Source organism: Gorilla gorilla, chromosome 1, assembly GCF_029281585.2.
Source record: "Gorilla gorilla gorilla isolate KB3781 chromosome 1, NHGRI_mGorGor1-v2.1_pri, whole genome shotgun sequence".
In the NCBI taxonomy this organism is placed as follows: Eukaryota; Metazoa; Chordata; class Mammalia; order Primates; family Hominidae; genus Gorilla; species Gorilla gorilla.
Window position 1 is genome coordinate 75,869,632 of NC_073224.2, and position 21,495 is coordinate 75,891,126.

A 21,495-nucleotide genomic window follows, 5' to 3' on the forward strand; every position below is an offset into this window, starting at 1 on the left:
AATTCAGAAAGAGCCCCTGAGGGGAGAAGCCTAGTCCTGTAGTCAGAGGCTTTCTGAATTCCCAGAGCTGCACGGCTCAGCCAAAGACCAGAAAAGCCTCTGACCACAGCCAGAAGGCCCTGCCTTGTTTGCTAAGGCCACCCCAGCCATGGGGCTGAGGAAGAGGAGAGGGCATACCTGAGTCTGGGCGCCCATTCCCAGAGGCCACGCAGAAGCCGAACGTGCCCCCCGGGGAGCGCTGCAGCTGCAGCTGGCTGGTGCCGTCTGGGAACACCTCCACCAGGCGGCCCACGGTGCGAGCCAGGCTGGGAGCACCCACGTCCTCCACACTGAGGGCACGCCGTGGTGAAGTCTTGGCCGGCCTGCGAGGGAACCAGACACACAGTGAGGGCAAAAAGCGTCAGGCACTGGGCACAGCTCTTCCCTGGCTTACAGATGACCGATGCCTCACAGACTTAAGAGCCTGGCATTGGAGGCTGGGGTTCTGCTGACTTCAACCAGCAAAAAGAGCCTGCTAGGGCCAAAACTGGTGGGTTTCCACCGCTGTGCAAGCCCCCCCAAAGCCTGCTGTGGAACTAGAAACCCCACCCTCCCAAAGCAGTGGTTTCAAATTTTGGGGGGTACAGAGACCTTTGTAAGAATCTGACAAAAGGTATAACTTTATGTCACATTTCCAGGAGCTAACATACACCCTGAAGTACATCCACGCCCCAGGAAAGAGCAGCCAGCCTACAGGGCCTCATCGGACAGGGTGGGATTTTCCAAGCAGGTCATGGGTCACGGGCCTCTTTGGGGGCCTCTGTCTCTATGTGTTTATTCGGATCTTTAGCTGGGCTAAGAAAACTCTCTAAACTTTCTGATTTCAAGATGTCATTGCACAGCAGAGGGACAGTGGAATCAAACCGGCCAACTCTACCCCCTCCAGCAACCCCAGGCCTTCTCAGAGCCCAATGCACCGAGGGTCCATGCAGGGCACTGAGGTGCTGAGACTCCCGTGGCAGCCTCGTCTCCACACATCAGATGTCCTGTTGCTTTCCCTTCAAAGGACCCTGCTCAGAGCCATGATGCTGAGGCAGGAAGGAGTTAAGCTTTTGGCTCCACTGGTCACTCTCTGAGTTTATCCTCCAAACCATGTGTGCCCCTCATACCTGCCAGCTGCACTGTGGTCCCCTGGCCCTGCTACCAGGTAGAGGCTGGACCGGTCCCCCTTGCTGCTCAGCAGAGAATGGAGGTTCTGAAAAGAGGCAGCTTTCCGATGCTGGTGAGAGGGTGACACCTGATGAGAAAGGGACAATATTGCGGGTGAGAAAAGCCACCTGGGAGGTGCTGACAGAGGACTTGGCCCCACCATGAACCTGAGGGCCCCGTAAGAAAGTGACAGCACAAGCTTTTATCATTGCTTCCAAGAATTCAACAGGAACCACCATGACTTACTCAAGGAGATGGGTCTACATAGGCCATCTGAGGGTCAAGGGAGTTTTTGTTTTGCTTTTTAGCTGAAATAACAACTTTAGTGCTACACTAATTACCTCATTGATTAAGGAAATCTAATGTACTCATTAAGGAAGAAATGAAAGTAAGTTTATTATACAGTAATAAATACCACTTTAGAGTTAAAATTCAAAATATTTTGTGATTCTTTAGTATGTCTTTTATGATTGCTTTCGTTCAAAAATTTAAATTGAATATTGCACCTTCAAACATTGTGGATAAAAAGACAAGAAATCATTCAAGGAGCTCACAGAATGATGGGGGCAGGGCTGAGCACAGGTAAGTTAAAAGGTTTCAGTGCACATTAAAAAGAGATGGTGTGTGCCGGGTGCAGTGGCTCACGCCTGTAATCCTAGCACTTTAGGAGGCTGAGGCGGGCAGATCACCTGAGGTCAGGAGTTCAAGACCAGCCTGGCCAACATGGTGAAACCCTGTCTCTACTAAAATTACAAAAATTAGCCGGGCATGGTGGCGGGTGCCTGTAATCCCAGCTACTCAGGAGGCTGAAGCAGGAGACTCACTTGAACCCGGAGGCGAAGGTTGCAGTGAGCTGAAATCATGCCATTGCACTCCAACCTGAGTGACAGAATGAGACCCTGTCTCAAAAAAAAAAAAAAAAAATCTACTACCATTCAATCCTACAATCCCACTACTGGGTATCTACCAAAGGAAAGAAGTCATTGTAAGAAAAGTTTGGTTCCATATATTTGCAATTGCAAATTGTGCTGCTGTGTACATGGTGTGCACATGTATATAACAGCACAATTTGCAATTGCAAAGATATGGAACCAAGCTAAGTGCCCATCAACCAACAAATGGATAAAGAAAATGTGGTATATATACAGCCGGGCGCAGTGGCTCATGCCTGTAATCCCAGCACTTTGGGAGGCCAAGGCAGGTGGATTACATGAAGTCAGGAGTTTGAGACCAGCCTGGCCAACATGGTGAAACCCCATCTCTACTAAAAATATAAAAATTAGCCGGCTGTGGTGGCCTATGCCTGTACTCTCAACTACTCAGGAGGCTGAGGCAGGAAAATTGGTTGAACCTGGGAGGTCGAGGTTGCAGTGAGCAGACATTGCGCCACTGCACTCCAGCCTGGGTGACAGAGCAAGACTCCATCTTAAAAAAAAAAAAAAAAAAAAACTAAACCTCCCAGCAAACACACTCTTGGTAGAACCACACACCAACAGCAAGTATTGGAATGTCACAAATACTGCAGGGGAGACAGATTCTTCCTTTATCTTCTTTTTTATTTTCTTGAAAATTTCTGTCTTTTTTCAGTTCTTGAAAATTTATCTCTGCTGCTCATCCTCCCTGCTCTGCCTCCCTTTCTTGCCCAGTCGACTTCCTATCTCTGTCCATTCAGCTCAGATTGCCTATGAACCTCTCCATGACACCGACGGGGGTGGTGTTTGCCTTGGAGGGCTTACAGAGATGGAAGTCCTGATGACAATAAATCTGGGTGCCACGGCTCAGACACGCTTTGGATAAATCTAACTTCATAAGAACAGTGAGTTTCTGGAGCACAAGTCACCGCTGCTGATTCCCCCCAGCTTCAATATCTGCGGTGGTTTCTCTGCCTTCCATTCACTCAACCAGCAAATATTTGTTGAGCACTGGCCACACGCCTTGGACAGTCTTTGGTGGAAGACAGTCAATGGGACCTTCATTCAGTCCGCATCCTCTTCTCGCCTGCAGCCTGGGAAATGAAAGGCGCCAGCGACGCAAACCGCTCTCACCTGCTTCACTCTGCCTAGGAGAGCGGGGAGGGAATTAGGAGAAACAGACCACCTGAACTCCCTGGAACAGAAGGGGTGTCCGAGGGTTGCTGCTCCTGGTTGCAGAGCGTGGGGCGCTTGGTGAGGGAGAGCCTGAGCGAGCTGCCCTGCGCTTCCCACCCACTCACTACTCGGTATGTATTGTGCGTACTGTATTAGCTTCCCTAGCAAGTACCGGAATACAAAGATCAAGCGGTGTTCCCTCAAATAACTCACACTCCAGTGAGGGCTGAGAGACAAAACCCAACTAAACCTGATGCCTCGAGTTCCACAAAGGAGGGAGGCACAGGAGAAATGGGAGGGGGGTGGGTGGAGCCCCAGTTTGGCCTGAGGCAGGATTGGGAGCAGCTCCCTGAGGGGCGTATGCCTGCAGTAGATGGATGAGCGGGCGTTTGCAGGTGGGGAAGGTGGGAGAAAGAGCCCTGAAGGTTCAAAGTCAGACTGTGTGTGATCTGCCGACAGAACTGCAAGGGGGTCAGCTGCAACCGGGGTCAAGCGTGTTAAAAGAAGAATGAGGAGGGATGAAAGCAGACAGATCCCAGAAACTCTCTGGCCATGCCAAGTGGTCTGAACTTTGTCTTGAAGGCGATAAGGGACCAATGACAGATGTTCGGCGAGGGGGTGGCGTGGTCGGATTTGCATATCAGAAGGACCACTCTGGAAGCCACATGCAGGACCATGGCAGGGAGGCCGGTCAAGGGGCTGCTGAGGGAATCCACGTGGAAAGTGATCTGTGCCTGGGCTCAGAGTCACTACGGCCATGGAGAAGTTTCCAGAACCATCAGGCTGTCAACTCTCGGAGACTTGGCTGAGGTGGCAAAGCTGAGGAAGAGAGAGTAGCCTAGAGTGACCCCAGGCCTGGGCAGCTGGCGGGGAACAGCAGTGTGAGGAGCTGCTGACTTGGTTCTAGGGGAACCCAAGTCTCATGGGTCAACCATGGGGATGCCAGCAGCTTCCGTCTCCCTACTGTGGGCTCCTTGGGAGGCATCCTCAGGATGCCTCCTCCCTCCTTTCACCTTTGATTCTGATGGTGGTTGCACCGCTGCTGGCTTCACTCCCTGGGCTGGGGCCCCTGGACTCACCGGGTGCAGGGATTGTAACGATGGGGCCCTGGAGTGTGACGTCAGGCCAGGCGGGGCGGGCTGCAACTGCTCCACGCTGTAGCTGCGGGACTTGCCCAGCTTGGGCCGGGAACTCTGGCCCAGGGCTGAGAAGAGCTTTTTCAGCCCCAGGGTGGAGGCTACGCTGCTGCTCCTTTTCTTGTTCTGGTCCAAAGGGGCAGCCGAGGGGGAGCCGGGTCCTGTGCCAGCTCCTGCTGATGCTCTGAAACACAAGGGTGGAGGTGAGGGGGCGGGGGAGGGCCGGGAGGGTGGCCAGGGCAGACTGTACCCTGGGGCCATCTCGAGGGCGGCAGATGGGCCAGCACCAATGCCTCTGGCACATTTGGGGCCAGGAACTAACAACCAGGCTGTAGAAAGAAAGGCCAAGTGGAAGCCGGGTGTGGTGGCTCCTGTCTGTGGTCCCAGCTACTCGGGAGATGGAGGCGGGAGGATCACTTGAGCCTGGAGGTCAAGGCTGCAGTGAGCTGTGATCACGCCACTGCACTCAACCTGGGTGACATAGTGAGACCCCAAAAAAAGAAAAGAAAGAAAAAAGGAAGAGAAGAAAGAAGGAAAGAAGGAAGGAAGGAGAGAGAGAGTAAAGGAAAAGAAAGAAAGAAAAGAAAGAAAAAAAAGACTGCCAGATACTCTGCTTGGGTTGCTTTTGGGGAGAATAGCTCAGGCAAGCCCCCCGCCATAACACTCAGCTCAGGGCCCACCCAATCATTCATTCAGTATATATTTTTTTTCTTTTTTGAGATGGAGTCTCACTCTGCTGCCCAGACTGGAGTGCAATGGCATGATCTTGGCTCACTGCAACCTCTGCCACCCAGGTTCAAGCTGTTCTCCCACCTCAGCCTCCCGAGTAGCTGGGATTGCAGGCACACACCACCACGCCCGGCTACTTTTTGTATTTTTAGTACAGACAGGGCTTCACCATGTTGGCCAGGCTGGTCTCGAACTCCTGACCTCAAGTGATCCACCTGCCTCATCCTCCCAATGTGCTGGGATTATAGGCATGAGCCACTGCCTGGCCCATTCATTCAATACTTCTTAACGACCTACTATGTGTCAGCCTCTTCTAGGTCCTGGGGTGTGTGTATGCAAGACAAACAAGGTGCCTACTCTCAGGAGCTTATGAACAACAGACCATGAAAACCAAGGAGACCCATCCCATGTGGGTGAAGCAGACTGTGACCAGGCACTTCTTTGAAATGGAGTGGTGGGGAAGGTCTCTCTGAGAAGAGGAGCTTTAAACTGAGAGTTGAAGAAGGAGCCAGGGCTGCCACGCCTGGAGTTGAGTAGTCCAGGTGCGGGGAACAGCTGGTGCCGCAGCCTTGGGGCAGGAAGAGCTCTGGGTGTTTAAGAACAGAAAGGGGCTAGGCCATGAGGCTTGGGTGTAGGTGATGAGAAAGGGGGAAGAGGCAGGACAAGATGAGGTCAGACAGGCAGGCAAGGCGGATTCCACAAAGCAGGACCAGCCACAGCCGGGGTGTGAAGTCTACTCCAAGTGCAGGGAAAAACCATTGCAGGCAGGGTTTTCAGTAGGAGAATGACACCATTTAATCCAAGTTTTAAAAAGCGACCCTTGACTATTGTGTGGAGAAGGAAATGTAGGGGCAAGAGTGAAGGCAGAGAGCAGGTAGGGGCAACTAGAGTTGTATAGCAAAGAAGCCATGAGTTCAGGCCAGGAGAAGTGGTGGGAGGCAGGGAGTTCCGGAGCTGGCAAGGACTTGCAGAGGGTTACAGTGGGAGAGAAGGAAGAGGAAGCAGCCCAGGACTCCTGGATTCGGGCTTGTGTGCTGTGCAGACAGACAGTGATGTGTTTGCCGGGAAGGGGACATGGGGGAAGCAGTTGTTGAGCTTTTTGTTTGAGAGGCCCATCAGACCCCCTGATGGAGATGTCCAGGAGAAACCGGGCATGCAGCTCTGAAGTTCTGGAGAGCAGATGGTGCTAGAGATGGAGAGCTGGCTCTGGTGCCTCTTCAGGCTTAGAGCTGCCTGCAGCCACCAGGCATAGTGTGTCACAGGGAAGAGAAGGCCCCGGCCAGAACTCCGGGCTCACCAAGGCTTTGAGGCAAGCCAAGGAGGTCCCGAGGGCCAGGACTCGGCCCCCACCCTTCCCCCACTCCACCCCCTCTCCCCCCAGCTCCGCCTGAGCTGAAGGAGAGAAGGGAAATGTGATTGCATCTGGTTACTTTCGAGCATCCAAGCACAGAGCAGAAGGAAGCCTCTCAGACAGGTAACCCCATTCTGGGCCCCTCCCCAGGGCTAGGGCTCTGCTAGCTTTGCCCCAGGCACTGGCACAGTGTCTGCAGCCAGAGGCCGTTCAATGGATGCTCCATGAATGAATGATCAGGTACATCAGACTAAACAGCACTGGGAGAGGAGTGGGAGGGCTGCCAGGCTTGTTCACAGTCTAGGGATCCTCTGAAGACTAGGAGCAGGGAGGTGGGTCATGCCACCACTCCAGGGGGTCTCTGTCCCCTCCCAGAGCCCCCATTCCCACCTCCTTCTGCAATCTGGCTCTTTCTCCTGTCACTCACCTTGACAGCACATGTCCTCCAGATCCTGACCCTGTCCTCTGCAGGCTTCCCTCTGATTCCTTGCTGGACTCTGACTCCTCTGAGGACAGGGAGAGGGTGATGCCCATGGAGTTGATGGTGGCAACATCTGCTGAGCCAAGAAAGCCCTGGGGTCCTCCTGAAACAAGTACAGCATCCCACCTGAGTCAGACCGGTTCATCCCACAGGTCCTGTGGGGGAAAGGGACATTCCCAACAACAGGGGGAGGGTGAGAAGAAGCTGGAGAGGTGGAGCTCAAGGAGAGCAGTGGAGAGACCTGGGAAGCAGCAAGGGAAGCTGGGGTGGCCTCTTAGATGACCAGGGCTGAGGACCCCTCATGAGTGTCCTCTAAGCTGGAAACTATTTGAGGACAGGGACTGAGTCTTGTTGACTGCTGTAACCTCGTCACCCAGCACAGCATCTGGTCCACAGTAGATGATCACTGTTTGTTAAATGAAAAGGTTGACTGTGATAAGCCATGTCCCTTCTATATCAAGGGACACAGTGGGAGCAGGGGAAAATTTTGTATTCCTGGGACAAAACCCACAATCTTGTCAGTTGTGATTTCTAAGAGCTTTAAAATAGCCATCATTTCTGGAGATCTATTATGTGCTAGGCAGCAAGTGGAATCCTCTCCAGAGATGAGTTCACGGAGTCCTAGGAGATGGTGCCATCATCATCCTCACTTTATGGAGGAGGATGCTGGCAGGCTAAGGGATTGAGGGACTCGCCCAGGGCCTCACTCGCTCTGCTTCAAGCTCCAAGGTAAAGGCTCAGGTTGCCCAGAGAGGTCAGCAGGTCTCAGAAGGGAAGCCCTGCAGGAAGTGGTTAGGGGCAAGCCCACAGCCTGCCTAGAGCCCACCAGAGAAGGAAATCGCCACTCAGCACAGGGTGGGAGGGACCCCAGGGGGAGGCGGTTGCCTCAAGGTTTGTGTAAGCAAGGGAGGAAGAGGGACCAAGTCTGTGTGTCCCTGTGCAGTGGAGAGGACTTTGCATCCACATCCTCAATAAGGTCTGTCATCTCTCTGCCCTCTCTCCCTCCACTCTGTTGCCAAGCCCTGGGTCCCTCTTGAGCCATCCCAGCCCCAAGACTGTCAGAGCCGTGGTCACATTAGAGCAAAAATGTGTGGAGTGAGCCTGTTATCTCTGCCTAAAAGTGAGCGGCAGAGTTGGTCACCTGGGATCACAACACTAGGGATCAGGGCCTGAGCCTGCCAACCCCCAGGATTCTCCCACAATATGAGGACCCCTTCCAAAGGCAAAGTGGTGAGACCCACACCCTTCAGCAGCCTTGCCTGCTGAAACCTACTGGTCCACCAACAGGCCCAGGGGCCAGGGAGGGTCTGGTACCAGAAAGCACACCACCTAGGAGCCCTGTTCCCTTGGTCACAGGGTCCTCCGGACAGTGTGTCTGCCTGGCCACAGAATGCCTCAAGGGCAGGACTCCTGCTCAAGTATTCACATGTGCATTCCCCACAGTGCCTAGTATAGTGCCTGGCACATAACAGGTGCTCAGCCAGTGCTGAAGGAATGAATGAGTGAATGAAATGAAATAATGATGCTGGAGGGGCAGGGCCTCAGCCATGTGATTAGTGGACATCTACTGTTCTAAACAAATAGTAAATCCTGGAGCTGTTGCCTCTTCCTGCGCTGTTGGGAGTAAATCCCTTAAAGTCCAGGCCTCCAGCAGCCATGGAGCTTGGAGCTTGGAACCTCAGAGTTCCCAACAGGAAGAGGACGTCTCCACCACCTTCCCCATGGTTCTGCCTCCCCCGGGAGGGAGTTGCTTAGTCTGCCTCCAGGCCAGCGGTCAATCTTGCATCCAGCCTCCACCAGCACCCCTGACACCTCAGAGCAGCTCCAAGGAGCTGCCGAGGTGGTGTGTGACGCTGCCATCTGACTATTGAGATAAAAGGGAATGACTCTGAAGGCCTGGGTGTCATGGATCGGGTCTGGGCATCTGCTGTAGAACCACACCAGTCCTGGGCTGGGCAGGAACCAGCGGGAGCCCCTTACCATCTCTGCTGTTCTCCAGGGGCGGCTCCGGTTCCCGGCTGCAGGGGCCGCTCTCCACCCTACCCTCGTGGACGGCTCCCCCGTAGGGCTCCTGCAGCCCCCGAGGTGTGCTGTTGTTGCAGTTGTTGGTGGACAGGGCCAGCAGTGGGTGCCTGACCTGAGGGCAGCTGGGCTGGGTCTGTGATGGGGGCAGCTCACAGGTCCTGAGAACCGCGCTTCTTGAAGGAGGCCGAGGGATACCCACAGGCTCTCTCTGGTCACCCGGCCTGAGCAGCCCAGCAAGGGCTGCCTTTCTGTGAGACACTGGCGAGGTGGTTTTCCTCGAAGGGGGAGGAGTTGGCGCCCAGCCTTCAGGACAAAAGGAAGCTGTTGGCTGCCAGGCTTGGTGTGGGGCAGAAGGCTCTGCATGGCTCTGTTGCAGGGAGGAAGGAGAGACAATTTCCAGGGACTCGTGGCTTTCTGTAACCTGGGCCTGGCCTCCTGGCCCCGATGATTCAGGTGTCATGGGGGAGGTGGTGGCATAGGCTGTCCTGCATGGAGTCTGGGAATCCAAAGGGTGAGCCTGGTGACTTCCCAGCCCTGGTCCAGGCTGCCACTGGGGTCCCAGGAACACCCGCTTCAACTCCAGGTCAGGAGACTTGGAATCTTCTCTCAAAAATAGAGTTCCCTCAGGCGTGTGTCCTCTGCCCTCCTTTACCTCATTTTCCACCTCCACATCATCAGCCCTAGGCAGGTGTTGCTGGGCCTGAAGGCCCCAAGGGAGCTCCGCCTCAGCCTTCTTGGACCAACTGTGGCCTCCAGGCCTGGAGCCCCGCAGTCGCAGTCGCGGGCTGCTGCCTTGGGTCCGCCCACACGCCCAGCCAGCCTGAGAGGTCCCCGCCTCCTCACTGTCGGTCCTGCAGTTGTCAGAGTTGTCTGTGCTGTCCAGGGCAGAGTCCACCTCCGCAGGGCACACGGTGTCTCCGATGTGTGTTTCCCGGATCCATTCCATGTGGAGCCGGGGCTCAGCAGGAAGGAGCCGGAGTGGGGAGCTCAGGCCACCCAGCACCCTTTCCATCCCACAGGCAGCCTGGAGCTCCTGGAGGGTCCTGGGGTCGGGGGGCGCCTTCCCCTGGGCGGGGCGCGGGTCTTCGATGCAGCTGCCGCAGGCCTGGCACCTCCTCTCGCTGCCCGGTGCCGGCGGTGCCGGGTGTCCCCTGCGGTCCAGGCTGCCCACAAGCCGGTGGAATGTCCCCTGCCCCGCGTCCCGGAGCCGGGGGGCCCCGTTGATGTAGTCGGCGAGGTCGGGCTTGGAGCGCAGGGGGCCCTGGTCCGCGGCCGGCAACACGGTGCTCAGCACCTGGCGCTGGCGCTGCTGCAGCCGCTCCAGGTGACGGAACTCCGCTTCGCGGGCGGACTCATCCTCAAAGCGCACGTGCGACGGCGAGGGGCCCCGCCTCGGCCTCTGCCCGCCGCTGGACTCTCCGCTGGAGGAATCGCTCGTGTGCCCGTTCTGGAGGCTGTCTCTGCAGGCAGGGGTCGTCCTGGGGTCCCGGGCTGGGCTTCTGTGGCCATCTCTGATGAAGAGACAGGAGGAGAGAGGTCAAGGGCAGAAACCTGGGGAGGTATGGACACGCATCGTCCCTACCCTCTTCACCCTGGGCTACAGTCTCCCACCGTGCTCTGTGGCAACCGCAACCCACAAGGTTACTCCAGAGAGGATTTCTGGGGGCGTCTCGGCAAACCAGAGTGGCTTGCAAGCCCATTCTGATCCTGAGACAGCGCTAAACAAAACCAAGGCCACCTTCCGTGCTTTTGGCTTTCCCTCTCTTGCATGGCTCAGCCTGAGTTAAGATGAAACACTGTTGAATGGGAAGATGCTGAAGTCCTCACATGTGTGTGTTGCTGGGGTGAGGGTGGGGCGGCGTCTGTGTGTGTGTGTCTGTTAGGGAGAGGAAGTGAGCCTGACCACCATGTATTTTTGGTAGTGATTGTGGAAATATGTATTTGCTGTAATGCTGTCACGGGAACAGGATATTTTAAGTCTCCACTTAAAGGAGAGGCTGTGTGAGAACTGAAGTCAGAGATTCTTTTTTTGTTTGTTTTAGTGGCAGGCTCTCTCTATGATGCCCAGGCTGGAGTGCAGTGACATGATCTCGGTTCACTACAGCCTCGATCTCTGGGGCTCAAGTGATCCTCCCACCTGAGCTTCCCAAGTAGCTGGGACCACAGGTGTGCTTCACCTTATCTGGCTTATTTTGGTTATTTTTTGTACAGATGAGGTCTCACTATGTTGGCCAGGCTGGTCTCAAACTCCTGGGCGCAAGTGATCCTCCCACCTCGGCCTCCCAAAGTTCTGGTATTACAGGTGTGCACCACTGTGCCCAGCCTGAAGTCAGGGTTTCTTTTTCTTTTCTTTTCTTTTCTTTTTTTTTTTTTTTTTGAGACGGAGTTTCACTCTTGTTGTCCAGGCTGGAGTGCAATGGCGTGATCTCAGGACCGCAACCTCCGCCTCCCAGGTTCAAGCGATTCTCCTGCCTCAGCCTCCCGAGTAGGTGGGATTATAGGCATGTGCCACCACGCCCAACTAATTTTGTATTTTTAGTAGAGACGGGGTTTCTCCATGTTGGTCAGGCTGGTCTTGAACTCCCGACCTCAGGTGATCCGCCTGCCTCGACCTCCCAAAGTGCTGGGATTACAGGCGTGAGCCACCGCACCCGGCCTTAAAGTCAGGGTTTCTAAGCAATTGCTCCCGAAGTTTCCACACAGGGTTCCACATCACCTTGCTTATGCAAAATTCAGACAAGGCAACAGTGATGTTTCTCCTTGGCCCCTGAGTCTTGACTGTTCCAACCCCCACTCCAGGCACTGTCCCTCCCCAGCCCTCACACACACTCTCGTCCTGCTTTTGCTGGGGATGGCACTGCTGTGCTGGGGAGTCTGTCCATCTGTCATCCACTTCGGCTCTGGGAGACACTGTGGCGAATAGTCAAGTCCTGCTCAGTTCCGGAAGACACCTGTACACATCTCACACCAGGGCCACTTGGAGCCAGGTAACCCGAGTTTCAGGCCACTATGCAAATGGACCCAGGCCCACAGGCCATTTTCTATCAGAAGGCATCCAAGAAAGGACCATAGTTCTCCCTTCCTTTTCCTGGCAGTGGCCTCCCCACCAATGCACTGCTAAGTGTTGGGATTCCATTTCTTGTTTCTTTCACTTATCACTTCTTTATCACTCACACTGGACCCCTGCAGTGGCCTCTTATCCAGCCTCTCCACTGCCTCCTGTCTGTAGGTCCAACTGGAGCACAGCCTTTATCACACCAACCCAGAAGAGAGCACAGGGTCAAGTGCATACACTTTGGAGGGAAAATGCAGGCTCCCCACATTCCTTCCTGCTTCCTCTTACACTCCCAGGCCTCCTTCCCTGACCTCATGCAACCCTCCTGCCTCATTTCCTGGATCTTTCTTCTTAGCCTACTAGCATTTGACTTCTATTTATTAGATGCTGAATGCTCACTGGAATGCAAAAGTCAATGGACAATGGGGGCTCCACACCTGCTCCTACCCCTGACTCCAGTCATTTCCCCCCATAAGCACTGCTCCAGAACGAAATTTTTTTTAAAAAGAACTCCTGCTGGCCAGGCACAGTGGCTCATGCCTGTGATCCTAGCACTTTGAAGGCCAAGGTGGTTGGATTGCCTGAGCTCAGGAGTTGAAGACCAGCCTGGGCAACACGATGAAACCCTGTCTCTACTAAAAATAGAAAAAATTAGCCAGGAGTGGTGATGCGTGCCTGTAGTCCCAGCTACTTGGGAGGCTGAGGCATGAGAATTGCTTGAACCCAGGAGGCAGAGGTTGCGGTGAGCCAAGATCGTGCTGCTACACTCCATACTGGGCAACAGAGCAAGACCCTGTCTCGAAAAAAACAAACAAACAAAAACAAAACAAAACAAAAAAAACATACACAAACTCCTCCTAAGCAAGTAGATCTGCCTGCTTTGAGATTTCAGCAGATCCTGTGCTTAAAAAGGCCGCTCTGGGGAACACTGAAGAGGTGTCGGTCAGCCTGTTTTCTGGAACTCACATTCAGCCAGGGCTACTCATTCATCACGCACAACAGCCGCTATGCCAAGGACACACAATATGGACAGGGGCCCAGGAAAATGTTGTAATTTCTTTTAAAATCAGAAGAAAATAAACTTTTGGGTCAAAGAAAACATTTTAATGTAGAATGACATATTTATCTTTCAACCAGCATGGTCATGAAATATATATTTTTTAATTTTTTTTTATGGAGCAAGAGGCCCACGAAGGCAAAAGTGCCTAGGGCCCCCGAAAGTCATATTGCAGCCCTGCTTTCAGAGAGGGATTTGTAGCCGAGAGATGTAGGCTACTGAGCAGGACACCCCGCTGCTGAAGACGGTGCAGGATCTCACTACTCATCTCAATATGGTCGTGGGGAGGCCCCTCTGATATTAATAACTGTGGTGGTGATGATTTTCTTTTGGGGATTGTAAAGCACTGGGACTCGGAGCCCCAGAGAACCCACACGAGGATTCTGGGCCCTACCTGTACTTGTATCTAGGTCAGCTGTGGGGTCCCTGTTCCTGTGGAGCTCATGGTGAGCTCTTCAGAAGCACACTTCCCTCCCCATAGCCCCCAAAAGGAAGACTCCATCCAGAGAAACAGCCTAGCCCACTGCACAGAAAGGACGCCCTCCCAGCCCAGCCAACCCAATGCAGGCAAAGGCCCACAGGGAGATTCTGCACACAGCTTCACACAACGACCCCTCCACAGGCCCCAAAAGCTAGTGCCCTGTCCGCTGGCAGGATGTGGGCTGTAATTTCTAGGGAGGAAAAGAGCCTAGCTTTAAAGGCGGTGCGGTCCTAATCTAACAAGGGAGCCCAGGTCCCATGAGCCACATCAGTGATCTTAACTTTCACACACAGGATGGTGAATTAAGCAATCCTGGAATTCACTGCAGAGGCAGACATTTTTGTTCTAAAAAGAGAAATTGAGGAGCGCTTAATCACATAAGGTTCTTTCAGCCCAATTATTCAAACCCAGAAAGCCCCACTAGCAGTGTCAGCAACTGTGCATAAAGGCAGGATGAAGATTTTGGAGACGAGTGCAGGACGAATGAGGCAGCTAAGCGTTGAGCAAATCCCACGCCTGCCAAGTTCTCAAGGTGATGCTCCACAGAAGCTCCAGTAGTCACTCCTCTAGGGGAGGATCCCGCTGCAGTCCTGGAGACATATGGCTTCACAGGGACCCCTTTCCAGAGTCCCACTTTCCATAGCATTGCTGCCCTAACCACACAATCAATGTGATGTACACAAGCTCTGCAGTCTCAACACAGCCACTCTCTCTGACCCAGGACAGTACCACTTACAGTGTCACCCTCCCAGCCCTGCCTCTTGCTGACATGTCCTGTCCTCCTGCCATCAGTAACACCAATCTAGGCATGTCTATCCCCAAAATGGCAAAATCTTGTGCTTCCAGGAGCTGCTCCATTTCTGTATTAATTTGTTTCCAGAAAAATGCAGCTGCTGCTACCTCTTCACCTCCTGGAGTCCCTGTCTGTTCAGGCTTGCCCCAGCTGCCTCTAGCCAGACCTAGGATAAAGAAGGCCCTCTGAGACTGCTCTGCCTGCCCCTCCTCTTCCATCACCTTTCACCAAGCTGCTCTTTAGAAGTGATGCATCTGGGCTGGGGATGGGGCCTCCTGCGTCTAACTGAGGCCTGGGGCCTGTGTGCCATTGCCATGTTAACTCAGCATGGCCCTCCAGGGTGATTTGACGGAGCGTAACCTTTAGAAGCATCTGCAGCAAGCCATCTGGCGTTGATTTTTCAGCTATACCCTCTGAGGATTCGCCAGCGCTGCCAAGTCATAGTAATTCTTTTCTGGACACAGCAGCTGCTAAAGTGGGTCACCTTGCAATTCTATAGCATTTCTATGGCCTGGAGACAGCCTGCAAAAGGGAGCCTACTTTAAAGTTAGTGATTGGGGTTGTTGTGAGCTGCTAGAGTGACGTGAGGAAGAAGTGTCCAAGAGGACCTTTACACAATGCAATATGTTTTGCAGATAGTCTTGACTATTTTGAGGCTATTCGACCTAACCTAAATGCCTCTACAAAGTAGAACAGGAGAGTTGCTTGGAAGTCTAAGATTTCTCACCATATATTTATATATGTGAAGAAGAATAGTTAGGATGCCCTGAAGAAGTCATGCCCATTCCTTTTTTTTTTTTGAGATGGAGTTTTGCTCTGTAGCCCAGGCTGGAGTGCAGTGGTGTGATCTCGGCTCACTGCAACCTCCGCCTCCTGGGTTCAAGTGATTCTCCTACCTCAGCCTCCCAAGTAGCTGGGACTACAGGTGCCTGCCACCACGCCCAGCTAATTTTTTGTATCTTTAGTAGAGACGGGGTTTCACCATGTTAGCCAGGATGGTCTCGATCTCCTGACCTCATTATCCGCCCGCCTCAGCCTCCCAAAGTGGTGGGATTACAGGTGTAAGCCACGGTGCCTGGCCAACCATGCCCATTCCTAACAAGTGCCCTCCATCTAGAGAGAGAGGCAAGACCCAAAATGTGGAAATACAAGGGTAGTCTGTTTGGCACCCCTTGCCAGGATTTAGGGTCTTCTGAGCCCCTCTCCTAAGGGTCACAATGACCTCTGCTCATGAAGGAGTCATCTCAGTGGTTCCATGAAGGTCCTTAGCCTTTAATGAGCAGTTCGGCACCCTCCATCAAAGAGCATGCGGTCCAGTTCCACCAAGATCCCTGTTCCCTAAGAACCCCTGCTCCCTCCACTGCCACGTGGTGATTCAAATAGGCTGATGCAGCATGTCCACCATGCCAGTGAAGCCACAGGCTTTGCTAGCTGCAGAAGTGGTCTTGCTTGGGCCTGGTGAGACCTGGCATAGCCTGGTGGCCTCATCTCAGGCCCAGGTGCATGACTGGAAGACAGCTCTGTGTGGTGGTGAAGTCCACGTGTAAGTGACTCTTCAAAGTGCACCATCAGCGGAACAGGCGGGAAGATGGGGATGCAGTGTGTTGCTCAGGGGGCAGTCATGTGTGTGATGTGCTGGTCTGAATGTCCTTGACCTTGTTGTTTTCCTACCTTACCATGGCTGTAGCATTATGAAATCAGGGATGACATCCAAATCTTCAGTTCTGATCTCTCCTCCTCTAAAGATCCTGTATCCAACTGCCTGGTGGGCATTTCCAGTGGATGTTCTGGGACCACCTCCCCCTCCAATGCCTGACCCTGCACTGAGGCCTCACCCCTCGGCTGAGGCCCCACCAAACACACAGACACCGAGTCAGAACCCTGGGCTCATTCTAGATGCCTCCCTTCTCACACCTCCCACACCCCTGCAACTAAATGAGGAGTCATTAGAGCTTACAGTCCTGCAGCACTCACTGCATGGCGGGCGCTGTTCTAAACTTTACACGTATTAGCTCACATAGCTCCACAGCAACCCTGTAAGACAGGCACTATTACAGTTCCCATTTTGTGGGTGAGGAAACTGAGGCACACAGACTTCCGCAGAGGCACCCAGCTAAGTGCCAGAACCAGAAGTCAAGCCCGCATGGTCTGGCTGTAGGTGTTGCGCTCCTCTGTCGCCTCACTAAGCCTGCTTGCCAGTGCATATCTTGCACTGCTTGCCAGTGCATATCTTGCACTGCTTGCCAGTGCATATCTATACTTCCGTCAAGCCTCAGCTAAGAAGTCACCTTCTCTCAAGAGCCTCACCTGTCCTTTCCAGGTGGAGTTAACAGTTTCCAGTTCAGCACACACACTTTTCCTCTCTCACACCACAGTCCACATAACTGAATATCTGTTTGCCTCTCTCCCTGGAGACTGTGACCTCCATCCCCCCAGGGATCCAGATCATGTTTCATTCATCTTTGTATCTCAGTGCCTGACTGTAGGCCCTCAGGAAAGGTTTGTTGACAGACTAAATAATCAAAGCAAGAGCCTTATATGGAAAACACACAGACACACACACACAAGGAGCGAGCAGCAGCATTTGGCTAGATCCCACTTCTTCCCACTGCTGACTCTTCCCTGCTATGGCCCTCCCAGGCTAGCCTGGCCCAGGTCCCACTCACCGGCTGCCCTGGGTAATGGTGGGCACGATGTCATGGCTGGCACGGAGCGGCCGGGTCCTGGCCTTCATGCGGGCACGCTGCAGCAGATGCGTGGCTTCCTCATGCCTGGGGCTCAGCACAGGCTCCGGGTTGGGACCAACGGTCCTGCAGCGTGGCACACAGGCCAGGGTGGTGGGGGAGGGATTAGAAGAAAATAACGCAGATTAGGAGGGCTTTAGCAGTGTCAAGCACTGGCTGTGCCAGAAAAAGCCCTGCATGTGCAGCCTTCCTCCTCTAGCACCCACGCACAGGGAACCCAGCCTGGGGGCCTGGGGCTGGGAAATGGCCCTGCATGGCTCTGGATGGGGGCTGGGGAGCTGGCCCGGCCTTGGACACCTGCTCAGGCACTGGAGGCAGAGACCTCAAGAGGATCTAGAAAGGGTAGGAGAGTCTCCAGATTATTCTATTGTTCCTTCCCCAGGCAGACAGCAGGAGCTATCTGGGAGGAGGAGGGAGAAAGGGCCCGGGGTTGTTGGGCTGGGCCTGTGCCCAGACAGATGGTCTCTCCACGCATCACCTCTCTCTCCTTCTGTCTCTCTGCACCCACACACAGCACCACACTAGTACCCACTGCAGATGCAAAGAATCAGGGCTCTGTCCAGCATAGATTGGGCCCTTTGGGGGAATGGCATTTTTATAAATCCTGGTGTTTTCTTGCCCTCGTCCCAATCCAAAACCATCAGGCACCAGCTCAGGGCTCACAGGCTCAGGGCTGAGAGAAATTAAGCTGGACCCAAACCAAGCCAGCAAGTGGCTCGATTTTCATAATAATAAGGGTCCTCCACCAGCCGCCACCCCCTACCAGATGTGCTGCCTCCCTGGCCAGTCCAGAGTGGCAGAAAATGACAGCAGTCCGTTTTCAAAGCTGTCTCTCAGCCAATGACATACAGCCCGCGCTGGGTTACAGCTATAACAGCAACCCACAATCTCCCACTGACAAGACGTTGTTCTCCACGGAGCTTGCTCTCCCCAGCCAGGCTGGCCAAGGGCAGGTGTTCTCTCCACTTGACAGATGAGGGTGTCCAGAGCAGAGAAGAACGCTGGCACATTGTTCAAGGTCGAACGTCAATTGCAAGCCGAGCAGAGCACACGACAGCCAGCCCACTGTCTCCAGCATCGTTCCGCACCCTCTGTCCTCTCCTGCCTTGGGTCTCAGGGCAGGCAGAGGATGTTTGTGGCTGGGGGCAGACACGCTCTTTGGGGTAACTTCATCATCCCCACTGGCTGCCCCTGTCCTCGCCATCACATATGCTGGGCTGTCCTCAACAGTGAGGGTCCACAGGGCTCTAGCAGGTCCTGATCTCAGACCTGCAGCCCCTCACCGTGGTCCTGACTGGGGGAAGGGACCAGGCAGTTTCCTGGGTGACAGAGATGTGAATGGAAATGGCACAGCTCTGAGGCCTCCAAGGAAGGCTTCCTTGGACATCCTTGGACAAACTCTGGGCAGACTATGATTTCTTTTCTTGTTTCCTTTTCTTTTTCTTCTCACTATTTGCATCAAACCCTGTTTTGGGGCTGCTGGGGAGCAGGAGGAGACTGCTAGAAGAAAGGCACCATCTGTGCCTGTGAACCCTGGCAAGGCCCAGGCATGGCTTTGGAACAAGGAGGGCTTTACTGGAGTGATGTGAAAGCGAATCTCCAGGCCCGCTGCCCCGTGAAGCCTCCTTTGGCAGGAGAGGCCTCCCTCTGCATAGCTTCCCGAGCAGACAGCTCCTCCAAGGCGGCTGAGAGCAGCTGTGCTCCCTGGGGCTCCTGCTCTGACAGCAGAGATAATGAGGTTACCAGCCCGGAGAGGCGCCCCTGCAGCCGTGGGCCTCTGGCTGCCAGCCCGCACACTCGGAGCCTTCCGGTGACAGCTGTGGTTCCACGGCTGTCAGAGGGCATTTGTCACAAGACCTGGTGGGCAGGCAGGAGGGCCCCCAGGCAACTGGCCAGATGCTGCCAGGATCAGCCTTGCCCCCAGGTTTTAAAGCCATTTTCCAGCTTTGCTATTTCCTTTCTGCTCCCTCCTCTTGGAGCTGTTACTTTTTTTTTTTCTCATCAGCTGTCTTGCTTCAGTTCCTGGCAGACAAAGCTGGTTCTCCACTGATTAGAAAAGTAGGGCTTTTTAGGCGCCTAGAGGCATCCATGCAGTACCACACTGAGCATGGAGGAGTGGCAGTCACCTTCACAGACTGCAGCCAAGGTCAACGTGCATCCTGGTGAAGCGAGGGCCTGACCAGCCCTGTGGAGGGAAGGTGGTCTTTCTCTGAGACAGGGAACAAGCAGGCAAAATGGGGTGGGTGCTGAGTCTGTCCCCTCTCCGTCTGTCCCCTCTCACTGCCCACCTCCCAGCTCCCAGAGTTGCTCTGGAAAATTCCTAGAAGGGTTGGGGTGGTCAGTGCCATGGCCAGGCAGAGGCAATTCCTGCCTAAGAAGAGACGGCTTTTTGCCACTGTCTTGAAAGTCTGCACTTCTGGAGCTCATTAGCTCAGAGGGTGGAGCATAGGAATAAAGTGGCTGAGTGCTTTTCCTCCCTGGGCCTCAGTTTCCCCATCTGCAAGCAGTGGGGGCTGGAGAGGGGAGAGGACTCACAGTGCTACCCTGTGAGCCCAGATCTTTGGCCACATAGTCTGATATGCCATAAGGTGGGGTGTGGGATTTCGAGGTCCCCCCTTGGGGGAGTTCCCACCACAGATGTTTGGCCTTGACCGAGTGGCAGAGCCTATAAAGAGCTCATTGTTGGAGAAAACTAGAGTTCCACTAGAGTATGCTGGCCCTTCCCCCACCCCTCCAGCCACCTGTGTCCTTGACTGGTTCACAAGGACAAAGGGCAGCGTGTGGTCCCCTCCTGCTCTGGGCACTCCCATCTCGGCCAGTTTCCTGGTGGAGGGACAGGCTTAGCTAAGGCTTTGCTTTCCCTCCAGCCAGCTGGGGCAGGAGAACCACCATTGCTCTCCTAGCCAAGGAGGTCAAGGGGACAGAGTGGCCTTCTTCTGCAGCCATCATAATCCTGGATTAAAATAATAAGCTCAGTGAGTCTGTGTTTAACCCTTTCAACTCAGGTACATGGATGGGGAAATAACTGGGAATGTAGAGGGATCTGCCGCTTCCCAGATTCCAGGATGCACCCAGTAGAGGGAGAATATGGAGTGTACAGAACATTGAGAAACTTTTCTGCTTAGCATTTCTTCCATGTTTGCGTATTTGAAAGCTTTCTGATGACCACGGATAGAGCTCTCCTACTGTGATTCTGTGTGCAATTTTCTGAATGAGGGGAAGTGGAAAAGGTGCACCTGGAACTGATTCTGGGTCATGTGCTCCATGAGGGCAGGGACCTAGTCTCAGACTGTCATGCTTGCTTGCACAGGTCCCTTCTTCCCAGGTCTGCAGGACATGGACAGGACACAGCCTAGAGTGGCGGGGAAGTGTGGGGCTTGGGGGCAGCCTGCCTGGGATTCTAATCCCTGGACAGCCACTTCCTAGCTGTGTCACCCTGGCAGGTTACTTAGGAGTTGAGCCTCAGTTTCCCTATCTGCTAAATAAGGGCTCAGTTGTTAAGATAAGTGAGAGCGACTCCTTTAAAAGAGATTAGCACAGAGCTGGGCACTTGGTAAGAGTCCATAAATGTTAGCATTTATTATTATTATTATTATTTTATCATTATTACCATTGTTTTGTTAAATTACTCTCACCCCCTTACTAAGCAAAGGATGGAATCCCCGAATATGTACTAAAGTCACCTGTGACGAGATCACCTTGTCGTCAGCAAGGGGAAGGCATGTTTGAAATGACAAACACCATCTTGTAGCTGGAGGGGACCTGGTGGCTTTGCTCTGGACTTTGAAAAGCTCTTGACAGGGCTCCATAGAAAAGGTGGCTTCCATAGGATAGAAAACAGGAGGTGGCCAATTGGTCGTGGAGGAAAGCTGACTCCCAGACAGTCAATAGGCCCTCCTGTCAATGGAGAAGGAGGAGTGGGAGTCCTTAGGAATGGCAGCTGGGAGAACCCACCTCCTTCAACAGCTTCAAAAGGATCTGTGTGGAGGCCTGCAGTGCACATCTGAGATGCTGACTTCTGAGAAGAGCAGAGCCACCCTGCCCCTGCCTTCCTGAAGATGAACAGATTCCCTGCTGAGCCCCAGAAGGAGGCTTTGGGCTGCCCCTTTGGTGAGAACCTCTTGGCCTCAGGTGTGGGACCTGGGTGGCCACAGAGGAGGCAGGTGTCTGAGATGCCCTCCGATGGGGGACCAGTGGCCTGTTCAACTCTGGCAGGCAGAGGAGAGGGCTTCCTTTCCTAGAATTTCAGACTAGCTCCCACCAGATGAATTGCCTTGGGTAAATTGACTTTCTCAAGCTCCTTGATTGGTAAAGATTGGGACCATCATGAGATTTTCATGTGTGGTGTGTATGTGGGCGTGGCAATGA

The 21,495-nt window shown here is 53.8% G+C and overlaps 1 protein-coding gene across 1 annotated transcript in view; it reads right to left on the reverse strand.

Moving 5' to 3' along the window:
- The window catches only part of KIAA1614 (KIAA1614 ortholog), a 44,917-nt gene that overhangs the window by 5,922 nt on the left and 17,500 nt on the right, over positions 1–21,495 (reverse strand). The window contains exons 7-12 of the mRNA XM_019027407.4: positions 17,050–17,193; positions 8,953–10,508; positions 6,919–7,075; positions 4,355–4,595; positions 1,149–1,276; positions 178–362 (exon numbers count right to left, since the gene is read on the reverse strand). Coding sequence (XP_018882952.4) covers positions 178–362; positions 1,149–1,276; positions 4,355–4,595; positions 6,919–7,075; positions 8,953–10,508; positions 17,050–17,193 — 2,411 coding nt within the window. The remainder of the gene's footprint in view (positions 1–177; positions 363–1,148; positions 1,277–4,354; positions 4,596–6,918; positions 7,076–8,952; positions 10,509–17,049; positions 17,194–21,495) is intronic.